At 45.5% G+C, this 14,840-nt stretch overlaps 1 protein-coding gene across 1 annotated transcript in view; it reads left to right on the top strand.

Annotated features, from left to right (window-relative positions):
• The window catches only part of alpk3a (alpha-kinase 3a), a 115,546-nt gene that overhangs the window by 46,344 nt on the left and 54,362 nt on the right, over positions 1–14,840 (top strand). Inside the window, exon 4 of the mRNA XM_069902250.1 lies at positions 14,266–14,387. Coding sequence (XP_069758351.1) covers positions 14,266–14,387 — 122 coding nt within the window. The remainder of the gene's footprint in view (positions 1–14,265; positions 14,388–14,840) is intronic.

Below are 14,840 nucleotides of genomic sequence, written 5' to 3'. Positions count from 1 at the left end.
GGGAGGGATTGCGATAGAATACCTCTCCCCTTTCTTTGTGTCTTAATCTCAATGTTAGCAGCGAACTATATTATTCTTGGCAAACCTGTGTATTTATTTCACTGAATTCAGGAATCTCATAGTTTTTCAATTTTATTATAAAATTGGCAAACTGTTTCACATGCTCAAACATTGTACGACTAATATTGATGTAAGGTGTGTAATGGGCGTCGAAAGAACCAAAGACTTGTTGATCCAAACCAAGGCTTTTATTAACTAGAAGACTGGAGCATATCACAAGTAGGTCGACCAGTCCAGAATGACCTGGTCTGGCGAGGAGCCATCCTTTAAGACCTGCCAGTAGGTGGTGCTACACTCTCAGCCAATCACAGGCATCCTACACGACCATCTGTACATATACACATTGGTGATAGAATCATCTGACACCTTGTGATAGTACAGATTCTATATGGTTATCTGAAATGGACATACCCTACTATAATCTGCTGGGTTTACACAGCCCGAGGGGGAGATGGGAGTTAGACTTGGGCACACCAATCAATGGGCAGGACCTGTATCTGGACAGTGTGACTGGAGTCATCAATGACACGTACAGGATGGTGCAATACAATTTCTTGCACAAGTTGTACCTCACACCACAAAAATTGTGCAAATCAAAGCCAGAAATTTTGGAAATGTGCTTTAGGTGTGGTGCGGAGGATGGGAACTTTTGTCCACTCCACGTGGCCGTGTACAAAGGTGAGATCTTTTTGGGAAGACCTGGGGGACACTTTTAAAAAATAAAAAAATAAATAAAATTACGAAGGTGGATTTTCCACAGGACCTAAAAGTGTACCTTCTGTCAGACATTGGGGACATGACTGTCTAAATACCAAATTCAGTTTGTGAAGGTCGCCTTGGGGGTAGTCAGGAAGTGTATCGCGGTTTCATGGAAGTCCGACTCCCGACTAAATGCCACGCGACGGAATGCGGAAACGCAGAGTTGCGTTGCCCTGGAGAAATTCATGTACGGCCTAAGGAAGAAGCGCCGGACATTTGTTAAGAGTGTGGCAACCTTAACCTGAGGTATGTTGGCACACAGATTGATTAGTTCCCCTCCCCCTCTTCGAAACGGGAGGTGCTGCAGCAACCTGTCCCTGGCAGGGGAATGAATGTGATCAAAGAAGGGGGACTCGAGGCAGGCGACGGGTTTGGAGTTTTCTTAAACTTTTAATTTAATTGTCGCGATGTTATTTAATTGGCTGTACTTTCAGTGGCACGAAGGTGGGAGGAGGGATAAATACAGGCTCCGTGTGACATAAATGTTTACAAAAAAATTGTATGGTTTGTTTTAATTTTAAAAATCTATTAAAATATTCCAAAAAATCTGCATACATTAATAGTAAACACAGAAATGAGTTTAATTAGCTATAAGGAGACAGTGGGACCTTTAAAAGGAAACAGTACCTTTGTAGTATCAATATAGGATGACCGTCAGTGCCCTTTTATCGGAGCTACCTCTTTAGATGTGCCTTGCGCTGATTTTCTTTTCCTGTCTGTAATCCACATCCATTTATATCCTTCTATGTTCCTTTTTAACTTACAACAAATTCCTGGATAATAATATGCTGAAGCAGGCCACTCAACGTTTTGTTTCCGCATCAGTGGGCTGCATCGTTCTTAGGCACAGTCAATTTAAAAAAAAATCGTGAACGACAAAATTCTGAGGGGCGTGGATAGAGAAGATGGACTTTTCCCGCTGAGGTTACGTTGAGGTACGGACTGGAGGTTAAGGGGGAAAGGTTGAGGCGAAACTTCTTCACACAGAGGGTGGTGGGACGAGCTGCCAGCTGAAGTGGTGAATGCAGGCTCAATTTTAACATGGGAGAGATATGGAGGGCTATGGGCTGGCTGCAGGTCAGTGGGACAAGGCAGAATAAGAGTAGAAGGGCTGAAGGGCCTATGTTCTGCACTGTAATGATCCTTCTGAAAACATTTATGTTTCTAATAACATTGTGCGTGTGTGGAAATCTTTCAAAGTTAATTTTGAATCGTTTGCCGCTCGTTACACGATAGAGACTCCGATAGCTCAGTGGTTAAAGCACTGGCCTTGTAAACCAGGGGTTGCAAGTTTGTTCCTTGCTGGGGCCTCGTATCTGTGTGGGCGCAGGACAAAGTGGTGACTCTTGGTCTACCGTGCGGTAGACAAAGTTAAAGAATTTCACACATGTTACATTCCAAATGTAGCTTTACGTGACAGGAATGGAATCTTTACTCAAAGATTTTTATATTTTCTGATTCTTTACACTTTTACGATATTTCTTAAATTGCATTTTAGTAAATCTTTCTAAAAATCTATTTGCATGTTTTTTTTTTTGCAAATGTATTTGTTCCAGAATACCAATTAAAATTTTGGATCTTTACAAGCTTTAAATGGATCCGGAGGTTTTCAAAAATTGTTGGGACTATCGGTCTTGGTTTTCTGATTCTCCCTTCGATAATTTCCCGACAAATAGACATTCTACAGCCTTGATAATGTGTAATACGAAATTGATTTGCACGCGATCCCATCACCCTTTTGTTTTGACCTCCAGTGACCTGACTTAGTGCTCTCTCCCCATGGAGTACCCCTGCAAGTGGGCCCAAGCTGTTTGGTTCATGTCTTCCATGTGATACAATATGTGGTGAGCAACTCTGTACTGATGTGTAGCTGTTTCATGTGCCCTGCTCCCTCAAAAGAGTAAAGCTGGAGAGTAATTTTGAATAGTAATATTAACTGGGCGAACTTTCCAAGTTGGTGGGAAAGTGGAAGTTCTTTAACTGCAGGTCAGGGAAGCTTTTGGCACGAGTGGTAGTAACTCCAGCCTTGGGGTGGGGGAGTGAGTTTTACATTTACAGCCGGTTCCCCTTTCACACTGCCAAGAAGCGAGTAAACTTTACTAGGCATGCTGCAACCGTGAGCCTTTCCCTCTGCACCTAGTTAATCGGCAACCTGGCATTTTAAAAGGGGTGACAATGCGAGAGCAGGTTGTGCTTTCACACCGTCGGAGGCTATTGGTGAGTTAACTCGGCCAGGCTCTGACACTCGCCCCCACCAAGTGCAGCTTTTAGATCACTGAAATGGAACTTTCCTTGCACTAAAGTACAGGCTAACAGGTCTATTATGGTGATTTTGATTGTACATGTGATCCGACTTAAAATGGCGGACAGTGTTCTCCTTCCTTGAGCTGATGAAACACTGAAGCCGCCATCAGGTATCAGAGCCCAGTTGAATCGAACTCGCCCTGCCGGGTTGGGATGTTTCATGCCGCACGATTACTGGGAATAAACCCGGCAATTTAGCCGGTTAACCCACACGGAATTGGTGGCATAGATAGGAGTAGGGTTGCAGGCAGTCCAGAAGAGGGAATATCAGGAGTTAGGAAGGAAGCTGAAAAGCAGGACCTCAAAGCGAGATTGCTGTCTGCGCCACCTGCCATTGAGGGTAGGAATAGGAAGTTGGGGCAGATAAAAGCTGGTGTAGGAGCAAGGATTCAGATTTATAGATCATTGGGATCTGTTCTGGGGAAGGTCTGACCTGTAAGAAAAAAGGACGGGCTGCATCTGGGGAAAACAAAACTGGAGGGGGATCAATATCCTGGCAGGTTTGCTGGAACGGTTGGGGAGAGTTTGGCAGGGAGATGGGGATCCGAATGTGAGGGCAGAGAATAGGGCAGGTGGTAGAAAGGAGTTGTGGGTTTGTGGGGAGGGAGCAGAAATGTCGTCAGTTGAAGGGTTTGAAGTGCGTCTATTTCAATGCAAGGAGCGTTGGGAATAAAGGAGATGATGTTGGGGCGGTTGAAGAGACTTGGCTGGAGGAAGGGCAGGATAGGCTGATGCACGTACCAGGATTTAGATGATCTAAAAGGGATAGGATGGGGGGTGGGGAGGGGGTAAGAGTGGGGAAGGGGCTGCATTACTCGTCGGGGTGCAGAAAGGGAGGATGCTCTAGAGGGAGTGCCCACTGAGTTGGTAGGATCTGTACTGTGCTGTAAAGTTCTAGTTTCTACGTTAATATATTCAGGCAGTCCCCAGGTTGTGAACGTCTGATTTACGGACAGTTCATACCTACGAACGGACTATGCACGGCTTCAATGGTTCGTCGGCTTGAGGAAGGAGAACTCTGTCTGCCATTTTAAGTCAGATCACGCTAGCATTGCAATGTACGATCAAAATCAATGTGTAATGTGCCCGTTAGCCTGTACCTTAGTGCAAGAAAGGCTCGATTTCAGTGTTTAAAAGCTGCATGAACTGCAAGTTCCAACTTGCCTCCAAATTCGACTTAAAGACAGACTTTGGAGCGGATCTCATTCGTAACCCGTGGACTGCCTGCAAAGAAAACCTACTGCTGCCAATCAAAGAGATTGCATGATGCACTTACAGGTTCTGGAGAGCTGGTGGAGCGAGTCTTGTGGCACCGACACCTCTTTCCTGATGGCAGCAGCGAGAACAGAGCGTGTGCTGGGCTGCATCCACTGCCTTATGCAGGGTTTTACGCTCAGGGGTATTGGTGTCCCCATGCAGCCAGTCGACACACCTTCCATGACACCTCTGTAGAAATTTACCACAGATTCTGATGTCATACCCAACATCTGCAAACTCCTGAGGAAATCAAGACACTGATGCCATTAGTGTGTTGGGGTCCAAGAAAGATCCTTCAAGATGGTGACTCCCAAGAACTTGTATTTGCTCCACCTCTGATTCCCCCAACGATCACTGGATCGTAAACCTCTGGTTTTCCCTTCCTGAAGTCAACAATCAGCTCCTTGGATTTGGTGATATAGAACTACAGCACACTACAAGGCCTTCAACCCTCGATGTTGTGCCGACCCATATATCCCTAGTACTAAACCTTCCCTACCCCATAACCTTCAATTTTCCATTCATCCATGTGCCTGTCAAGAGTCTTTTAAATGCCCCTAATGTTTTGGTCTCCACCACCATTCCCAGGCAAGGCATTCCAGGCACCTACAAAAGAAAACTTGCCTATGATGTCTCCCCTTAACCTTGTGCAGATGTCCTCTGGTGTTTCTTGATCCTACATTGGGAAACGGGTGCTGGCCGTCCACCCTATCTATGCCTCCTTATAATCTTGTCGACCTCCATTAAGTCTTATTTGATCCGTCCAATGTTCCACAGCGGTTGGTATTGGGGCCTCTTCTGTTTACAGTGTACACCGATGATTTAGATGATGGATTAAATGGTTTTGTGACCAAGATAGGTGGAGGAGCAGAGAGTGTGGAAGAAACTGAAAGGTTGCAGAGAGACTTGGACAGTTTAGGAGAGAGGGTAACAAAATTGCAGATGAGATGCCCTTTTTGGAAGAGGAAATAAACAGGCAGATTATTACTTGGATGGGGAAGAACGTTCAGAATTCAGAAGTGCAAAGGGACTTGGGGGGGGGGTGTCCTTATGTACCCTAAAGGTATCCAGGTTGGATTGTCAGTAAAGAAAGCAAATGCTGGGTTAGCATTCATTTCAAAACAAATAGTGTACGAGAGTAAGGAGGTGTTGGGGCACTGGTGAGTCCTCATTTGGAGAACTGTGTGCAGTTTTGGCCCCTTAGAAGGGATGTACACAATGTTGGAGAGAGTTCAGAGAAGATTTACGAGGATGATACCTGGAATCCAAGGGCTAACATATGAGGAGTGTTTATCGGCTCTTGGACTTGTTCATTGGAGTAGAGAAGAACGAGAGGGGATCTCATCGAAACGTTTCGAATGCTGAAAGGATTGGACAGAGTAGATGTGAATAAAAGAGGTTTCCCTTGGTGGGTGAGCCCAGGACAAGGTAAAAGTAAAGGTTCCATTATTGTCATCTAATTCTACATTTAGAATGTAACATGCATTAAATTCTTGAACTTTTAGGGTTTCTAGACCGCAGGCATGTAACGACACAATCAAGGAATTTTGCCGGTACCCGGGCCATCTAAAGAGGGATGTGCAGGAATTTTGAGTCCATTCCTGCACCGTGATTTATCCTGCAGGACCCCTACTACTTTTTGGAGGAAGCCCGGAGTGTAAATCATACCAGAGAAATTCGTTGACAGTCATCCATTCGATGGCATGTCCAAACCCCGGGACTGTTGCACTCGGATACTTGCAGTTTAAAAGGTGCCCAGTGTGAATGACCACATGGGCAGTAATTATATTAATTTTTTTTCTGCAATTTTTCCCGACATTGCAGTCTAAAAACCATATTTGTCTATCATAAGGAACACAAGAGAGACGCAACTTTGTCCAGCGCCCCTCACAGAAATGAGGCCCCAACGAGGAACGAACGCGCGACCCCTGGTTAAGGACGCAATCTCAGAATTGGAGGGGACCCACTTAGAACAAAAATGAGAAATTTCCTCAGCCAGAGGGTCATAGATTTGAGGAATTTGTTGCCACGTTCAGCTGTGGAGGCCCGATCATTGTGTGTGTGTGTGTGGGGGGGGGGGGGGGTTTAAAGAGGAGATTGCTAGGTATCAATGGATATGTGGAAAACACCGGAAATTGGAACTAGATGTGAGAATGGTTTAGCTCCTGGTGGAGTGGCGGAGCGGACTCATTGGGCCGAATGGCCTACTTCTGTCCTTTGAAGACCACGATAAAGTCTCATCTCTGCTCTCCTTGCCCTCATAAAACTTGTTTTCCAATCCAGGGAACGCCCTGGTAAATCTCCTCTGAACCCTCTCCATGGCTTCCACATCCTTCCTGTCATGAGGTGACCAGAATTGAACACAATATTTCAAATGTGGCCTCAGCAGAGGGTTGCAACATGATCTCTCTACTCCTGAACTCAATCCCCCGATTAATGAAGCCCAGCAATCCATGGGCCTTCTTAACCATCCTATCAACCCATGCGGTGACTATATATGTATGGATTTGAACCCCTAGCCCCCTATTAAGTAACTGACCATTAACCCTGTACTCAGCCTTCTAGTTTGTCCTTTCAAAATGCATCATCTCACACTTTTCCAGATTGAAATCCATCGGCCACTTTCCCGCCCATCTCTGCATCCTGCCGATATCCTCTTGTAAGCTCCATCCACAACTCCTCCAACCGCAAAATCTTGTAGTGTTCATACTGGAATGACACTTGAAATGACTGCGACTGTTGCCAAAGGTACTGACTGAAGGCCCAGTAAGGGTGATGGGCTTGGATCAGACCATGAGGTACAAGCTTGCAGGACATGGGAAGCAGTAAGTAAACTAGAGCAGAATGGGAAATGGAGATTTATTGGAATGGAAAGCAGCTCAATGTCGAGGGGTGCCCAGTACCTTTATCCTTTATCCGGACATCTAAAATCCGGAAAGCTCCAAAAACCGGAATTTTTTTCCTGGTGCTGGTACAGCAGAGGGAGAGAGACAGAAATGCAACTCAGGGTGGGGGGGGGGGTGGGAGTGGGGGAAATGGCAGCACGACTCGGGCGGGGGGAGGGGAGAGAGAGAGATGGAAACGTGACTTGGGCGGGGTGGTCGAGAGGCACCAGCGCGACTGGAAGGGGATGGATACGGCAGCACAATTTGGGTGGGCTTAAATCTGGGAGTTGGCTTTTGTTCTGAAATCCGGAAAAATCCGAAATTCGGAACACACTCCCCCAAGGGTTCTGGATAAAGGATTGTGTACCTGTAGTAACGAAACACTGGTCAAGCAGGAGTAGACAATATTGGAGTGAAAACACACAGAAATGCTGGAGGAACTTATCCGGTCTTGCAGTGACAGTAGGAGGTAAAGATATATTACCAACGTTTTGGTACTGAGCCTTTTAAGATGTAAGCAAAAGGCTGGAAAGTGTCAGAAGAGAGAAAGGTGGGGGTGGGGGAGGGAGGTTCCAGATGAAAATCCATAAGGCGTTAATTGGATCCGATAAGAGGAGAGGTGAGAATTGATTTTGGCTCGGTGAAAAGGGAAGAGCGAGAGAGAGTGCCGGGGGATAGGTCACAGGGACAAGGGTTAATGGAAACTGGCGAAGTCTATGTTGTTCCCCTCCAGATGGAAGATGAGGCGTTGTGCCTCCAATTTGCAGCTGGTCTCTGTCTGGCAGTGCATGGACAGGCATGCCAGCGAGGGAATGGGGCGGAGAATTGAAATGAGTTGGCCCTGGGAGATCCCCATTATTTCAGTGCCAGAGGGAAGATGTGTGCATGAAGATTAAAGACATGATTTATTCGATCTGGTGCCCCCAGGGATGTAATTTTGGTGAGAGACTATTTGGCAGATTTAGTTCATTGAGAAGTTGTGTACAATTACTGACTGGCTAATCAAGTTGATTAGGAAAGTTGATGAATGGACTCGTCTCAGTATCAGTGGCAATTGGCTCCTTGTCCTGGCCAGGAAATGGCAGGGGTGTCCGTGTATAACTGCAGAGTGTGAAGCAACTAATCCTTGCTCGAAGGTACAGCTATAAAGGCTGAATTTAGCTCGGTCCGAAAAATGTAGCAGCTGCCCAGGACTCCCTCATGAGAACATGGGGCGTTCCACAATGTTTGGGACAAAGACACTTTTGTCCTTTATTTGCCCCTGTGCTCCACAGTTTTAAATTTGTAATCAAACAATTCACACGCGATTAGAGTGCACATTCCAGATTTTATTCAAGGTTATTTGTGTTCATTTTGTTTTGACCGTGTATAAATACAGCACTTTTTGTACATAGTCCCCTCATTTCAGGGCACCATAATATTTTGGACATAGCAATGGTCTGTAGATTAAAGCAGTCACATTCAGTACTTTGTTGCCTATCCCTTGCCTGCCATGACGACTTGAAGTCTGTGATTCACAGACATCATCAGGTGCTGAGTATCTTCTCTGGTGATGCTCTGCCCGGCCTCGACTGCAGCCATCTTGTTTTGGGGGTTTGTCCCCTAAAGGTTTCTCTTCATCATGTGGAAGGCATGCTCAATTGGATTTCGATCGGGCGATTGACTTGGCCATACAAGGATTTTCCACTCTTTTAGCTTTGAGAAACCCCTTTGCTGCTTTAGCGATCTGTTTGGGATCATTGTCTTGCTGTAGGATGAAGCACCGTCCAATAACTTTGGAGGCGTTTGCTTGACCTTGAGCAGATGTTTCTCTACACTTCAGAATTCATTCCCATCATCTGCAGTTACATCATCAATGAAGATAAGTGGACCAGTTCCTGTGGCAGCCACACGTACCCAGGTCATATCACCTCCTCTGCCATGTTTCACAGATGAAGTGGTTTGCTTTGGATCTTGGACAGTTCCTTTATGCCTCCACACTTTGCTCTTGCCATCACTCTGATGCAGGTTAATTTTGGTCTCATCTGTCCACAAGACCTTTTGCAGAATACTGCAGGCTCTTTGAAATGCCTCTTGGCAAACTGTAACCTGGCCGTCCTGTTTCTGTGGCGAACGAGTGGTTTGCATCTTGCAGTGTAGCCTCTGTATTTCTGTTCATGAAGTCTTCTGCAGACAGTCGTCACTGACACATCCACACCTGCCTCCTGAAGAGTGTTTCTGATCTGTCGGACAGGCATTTGGGGATTTTTCGTCATTAGTTTGAGAATTCTGTCATGAGCCGACCAGTCCATATGCAATTCCGAAGCTCACCAGTTCGCTCTTTCTTCTTAATGATCTTCCAAAGAGTTGATTTTAGAAATCCTAAGGTTTGGGTGACGTCTTCTACAGCTTTATTCTTGTTTTTCAACCTTGTAATGGCTTCTTTAAATTTCAGTCACAACTCTGGTCCTCGTGTTGAAAAATGGCAACTACAGACTCCAAAGGTGATCAAAATCTTCGAAGCAAGCCCAGCTCCCTTATACCTGCACCAAGGAAGCAATTAAATGTACCTGAGTATGCACAAAGACCTGTGAAGCCAAATGTCCCACACATTATGGTGCCCTGAAATGGGAGAGCTATGTATAAAAAGTGCTGTAATTTCTAAATAGTCGAACCAAAATGTACACAAATAACCTTGAATCACATGTGAATTGTATGTTTATAAATGAAAAGCTGTGGAGCAAATAAAGGACAAAAATGTCTTTGTCCCAAACATTGTGGAGGGCCCTGTATCTTGGAAAGAAAACCCATGAATCAATTCTTTCAGATTTATTGTCAGAATACATGTACGGCATCACATAAAACCCTCAGATTCCTGTGGGTGCGACAGAATTACCACTAATTGGTAGTGGAAAAAAAATAAACTGTACACGGCGAAAACATGTAAACAAAGAACTGTAATCAGATAATGAATGTGACCTGTGCAATACAGAGAGAACAAAAAGAAATTCAATAAAGTTGCCAAGTAAGAGTTCTTAAATGAGTCTCTAGCCCCTTTTCCACTGGCACCCTGTCCCAGGAATTAACTGGGAATTTACTGGGACAGGATGCCAGTGGAAAAGGAACACTGTCCAAATGCTGGTGTAAATGACATCATTTCAAGCAGGGGTTAACTCCTTCTATCCCTTCTCAAATCCCCAGCTGATGCTGGGATGCTAATAAAAACCAGTGGAAGGTAGAACACGCCGATTCCTGGGGATGAGCGGGGTTCAGTGTCAAAACAATTAGTGTCCCAGTTAAGGTGGCCCAGTGGAAATGGCACAAAGGGCTTCCTAACCCGGGACACTGCACAGCCAATTAACTGGGATGCCAGTGGAGAAGGGGCTATTGATTGAGTTTGCTGTCGAGGAGTCTGATGGTGGAGGGGAGCAGCTGTTCCTGAACCTGGTGGCACGAGTCTTGTGGCACCGACACCTCTTTCCTGATGGCAGCAGCGAGAACAGAGCGTGCGCTGGGTGGTGTGGGTATTTGATGATTGCTGGTGCTCTCCGATGGCAGCATTCCCCATAGAGGTACTCAATAGTGGGGAGGGTTTTGCCTGTGATGCCCTGGGCTGTGTCCACTACCTTTTGGAGAACTTTACGCTCAGGTGTATTGGTGTTCCCGTACCAGACCATGATTCCACCACACCTCTGTAGAAATTTGTCAGGGTTTCTGGAGTCATACCAAACCTCCGCAAACTCCTAAGGAAGTCGAGGCGCTGACGTGCTTTCTTCACGATGCCATTGACTCTGGAGTCAGACTTGAATGGTGGATAGGCTTTTGAGTGTCAGCAGATGAGTTGCTCCCTGCCAGGTACGTAGCCCCAGGGTTTGTGTGGCTGGTCTGATAGAGTTTCTGGTTGGGAGTAGCCGTCCGGTTGTTGATGGGGGGGGGGGGGGGGGCGCTTGCAATGGTAATGCTTTGCATGGAGGGTTCGATGATCTTGTTGGAGATGGTCTGAGGGTTTTGTGGGACCTGCTGCGGGTAGAGGCATGGTCTGCTTTACTTCCTGAGGAGTTAAGCAGAGTGAAATGCTGCTGTCATGGGTAACAATCCCACCTTGGGTCTTTTTGGGTCTGGCCCGTGTTCCGCTGTTTTCCCACATCGAGTCGGAGATGAATGGTTGAGTGAGGGAACTGGCGGCTTGCAGATTGTGGGGGTTGATACTCCGCTGTGGCTGGTCCACAGAGCTTCGTGGAGGACTGGCTCAAAGTTGCCAGTCCTGTCCTGTCCCATGTGACATGGTTATAAGTATTAGAACTGTAAGGTAAAACATCATGAGATGGGAATGTGTAAGGAGTTACCCTGTACAGGGCTGTAACAAGAAGGGGAGGTGTCCTTGTACTCCTGTTAGGTAAAACATCATGAGATGGGAATGTGCAGGGCTGTAACAAGATGTGAATGCATCCTTGTACTTACAAGATAAGAGAGACATTGATGGATTGAGAGGCAGGAAGCTAGCAGGGAAAGGATAGCAACAGTTTTAGTCATTGGACAAGTAATGATATGATGATGTTCTAAGGGTATTCCAAGGGTATAAAAAATCACCATTTTGCTGATAACGGCAGAATGCATTCTCCGACTAACATGGTTAGTCGCAAGTGTTACAATCCGGTAATAAAGAACAAAGAACCCTGATTTCGACTCAGCCTGGTGTTTGTCTCACTCATTCATGAACAAAGCAGACCTAACAGAACATAAACCACTGCAGCACATACAGGCCCTTTGGCCTACGATGATGCGTTGACCCTTATATATCTTTTAAAAAAAACTAAACCTTCCTTGCCTCATGACCCCGACCTTTACACGTGCATGTCTTTGTGTCTCTTAGATTGTCCCAGCTTCCACCAACCCTGGTGAGGTATTCCAGGCACCCACAACTCGTTATATATTTAAAAAAACACAAGTTACCCTAATGTCTCCCCAAAATTTCCTCCCTTCACTTTGTCCAGACTTCCTCAGGTGTTTGCTACTCCCGCCCTGGGGTAAAGATGCTGGCTATGTCTTTCATAATCTTGTAGACCTCTGTTAATTCTACTCTTATCCTCCTTGGTTCCAAAGAGAAAAGCCCCAGTTCTGCTAACCTTGCCTCTTAAGACATTTTTTTCAATGCAGGCAGCGTCCTGGTAAATTCCCACCCCCACCCCCCCATCAAAGTTGTCTGAAGGGGGACCCTTTCCACCCCACACACAGCATTTTACAGCCGCTTCCGTCAGGAAAGAGATGCAGGGATATCAGTGCCAGCACTGCCAGGCTTCTTCCCACGGGGCAGTGAGAATGTTGAACGACCCAGGGAACTGCTCACACTGACCATCCGAGACTCTCAGATTCATGAAACAATATCTGTATATTTGAATACCTGTCCTGCATGTGTGTTATATCTGCATTATGTTTGTGGAGAACGCTGTTGGTCAGGTTGTACTTGTGCAATCAGATGACAACAAACTTGACTTGATCTCATGGGGATGGGATTTTGCCATTGCAGGGGATCACTGGATCAACAGGTGGGTCTAGCTCATTTGGGTTGGTAAGAGTAATCCGACTGTGGCAGATGCATCTGGGATAAATTTACTGGGTTTATCCTTGAGCTGGTTCATTTACCACCTGTTGAAGACTCGATGAGATAGCAATGTCCTTCAGAGCCAGTGCTGAGGTGTCTTCTGCAGTTTTTTTGTTCAAGGAGGAGTTGGCGTGGAACCGAACGGACTGCTAGGTTATTTAAGAGTCCGTTGGTAGGCCTGGAGTCGTGTACAGGCCAGTCTGGGAGATGATGGCAGATTTCCTCCCTTACTGGGTCCAATAGGGTTTTACTGCTGTCCAGTAATTCTGAAATCATTATTCATCACTTAAAAAAAAACACAGATAACACCTGATAACAATTTTTGTTTAAAAGGAAAAAAAATGGGGATTATGAAAGACAGCTTCAAGCTGAACACAAAGATGATTTCAGATTTGCTGCATCACGTAGGATGTTGGAAAAACGTTAAATTAATTTTTATTGAATTTAGCACGTTTAATCGCTAAGCTCTCGGGTTGAAGGCACAGGGCTAAAGCCAGGAGCTGTTGGCAGTTGTCTAACTTCTTGTAAACGCTAGTAAAACCCCTGGCGTCTGGAATTTGAGCAACTGGCAAAAAAAAAATCGAGGAAAGACATAAAAAATATTAAAATAAACAAGAATTTAAAAAAAACAGGTTTAAAAAAACATAAGTTTAAAATTGTAAAAGTAAATATTCTCTGAAGTAACACAAACTTCTGGTGAGATGGGAGCAAATATTTAGCCAGTGGAGGGTCTTGGTTGTAGCAATAAAGTTGTGTGAAACAGCTATAGCGTCACCTCGGATGAAGAGCTGGTAGATGCTGAGGCGACTCTCTTAAAGTGTCTCCTTATCCCTGCTTAGTAAGAGTTACCCCAGTCAGAGGCTTTATCTGTGGACTAGGGGGGGGGGGGTTAATTATTGTTCATCTTTCGGGTGGATCCATGGAGGGGGAGGAACCTGCAGATGCAGTGACGGTTAAACGTTTTCAATCAACGTGGCTGAAAATAAAGTAAGATGCTTTATATATTCACGTAAGTACATCTTTTAAACTAGCATTCTTGATGCAGGTGTATTAAACAACTGGAAAATACACTTATCCAGCATCTACCAATGCCCATATGTACCAGACACCAGGGGTTTGACTGAATTGCCATTCTTTACTCTCAGGTCATGTGCTCTAGAATCCATCCACAAAGGGAAGTCCATCTTTGCAAACGTCAACTTTTTTTATGGCTAGATCTTGCAGCACCGTGGGCCTTTTGCAGAACAATTTGAAATGAGCGAGGGCAAAATGAATTCTGATGCGCTTGGTGGGGGGGAGGTCAAGCTCGGTTGCATCGGCAGTGCCAAAGTGAATGTGCTGTGCGGAACGGGGCTCTGGTATCTGTCCCCTGCTATTTGTCGCAAATAACTTGAGTACTGCAATTCTTTTCTCTTTTAGACAAACGTTTTGTACCATTATCGCACAGATAACCGAGGAGACGCAGCCAGGTTTCGAGGCCACGCTGAAATCCCATTCAGTGTCTGAAAATTCCGATGTCAAGTTTACCTGCATCGTGACAGGTACGACAGGACAATGATTTATTTTATGGACGAATTCGCTGTTTTTTTTTTTGCTCGAAGATGTTGAAGCTGCAATAAGTTTCTAGTTTTAAGGTTTATTGTCATGTAATAAAATATAAAAATGTAATATACGTGATGCACTTTAACGTTTGTACACGTTAGGCAAAGAGTTGCCATTAGCGTTGCCTGGTGCCTCTAACAATAGGAGAAAGAGACTAGTTTGGACTCCTCGATGGAGTGAAGTCTGGTGCCTGTGATGTCGCAGGCTGAGTTAGCAAACCTGTGGAGTTTATTCTTGTCCTTAGAGTTGGTGCCAGGCAGTGATGGAACCAGCCAGAATGTCCACCTGTAGATGTTTCCGAGAGTCTCCGGTGAGTTGGATGAGTGCGTGGATGGGAGGGGGTTGGAGGGTTATGGACAGGGAGCAGGTAGGTGGGACTAGCGGAGTTCATT

The sequence above is a fragment of the Narcine bancroftii genome, chromosome 11 (assembly GCF_036971445.1).
Source record: "Narcine bancroftii isolate sNarBan1 chromosome 11, sNarBan1.hap1, whole genome shotgun sequence".
Classification (NCBI taxonomy): domain Eukaryota; kingdom Metazoa; phylum Chordata; class Chondrichthyes; order Torpediniformes; family Narcinidae; genus Narcine; species Narcine bancroftii.
This window is presented reverse-complemented; position numbering and strand designations above follow the sequence as displayed.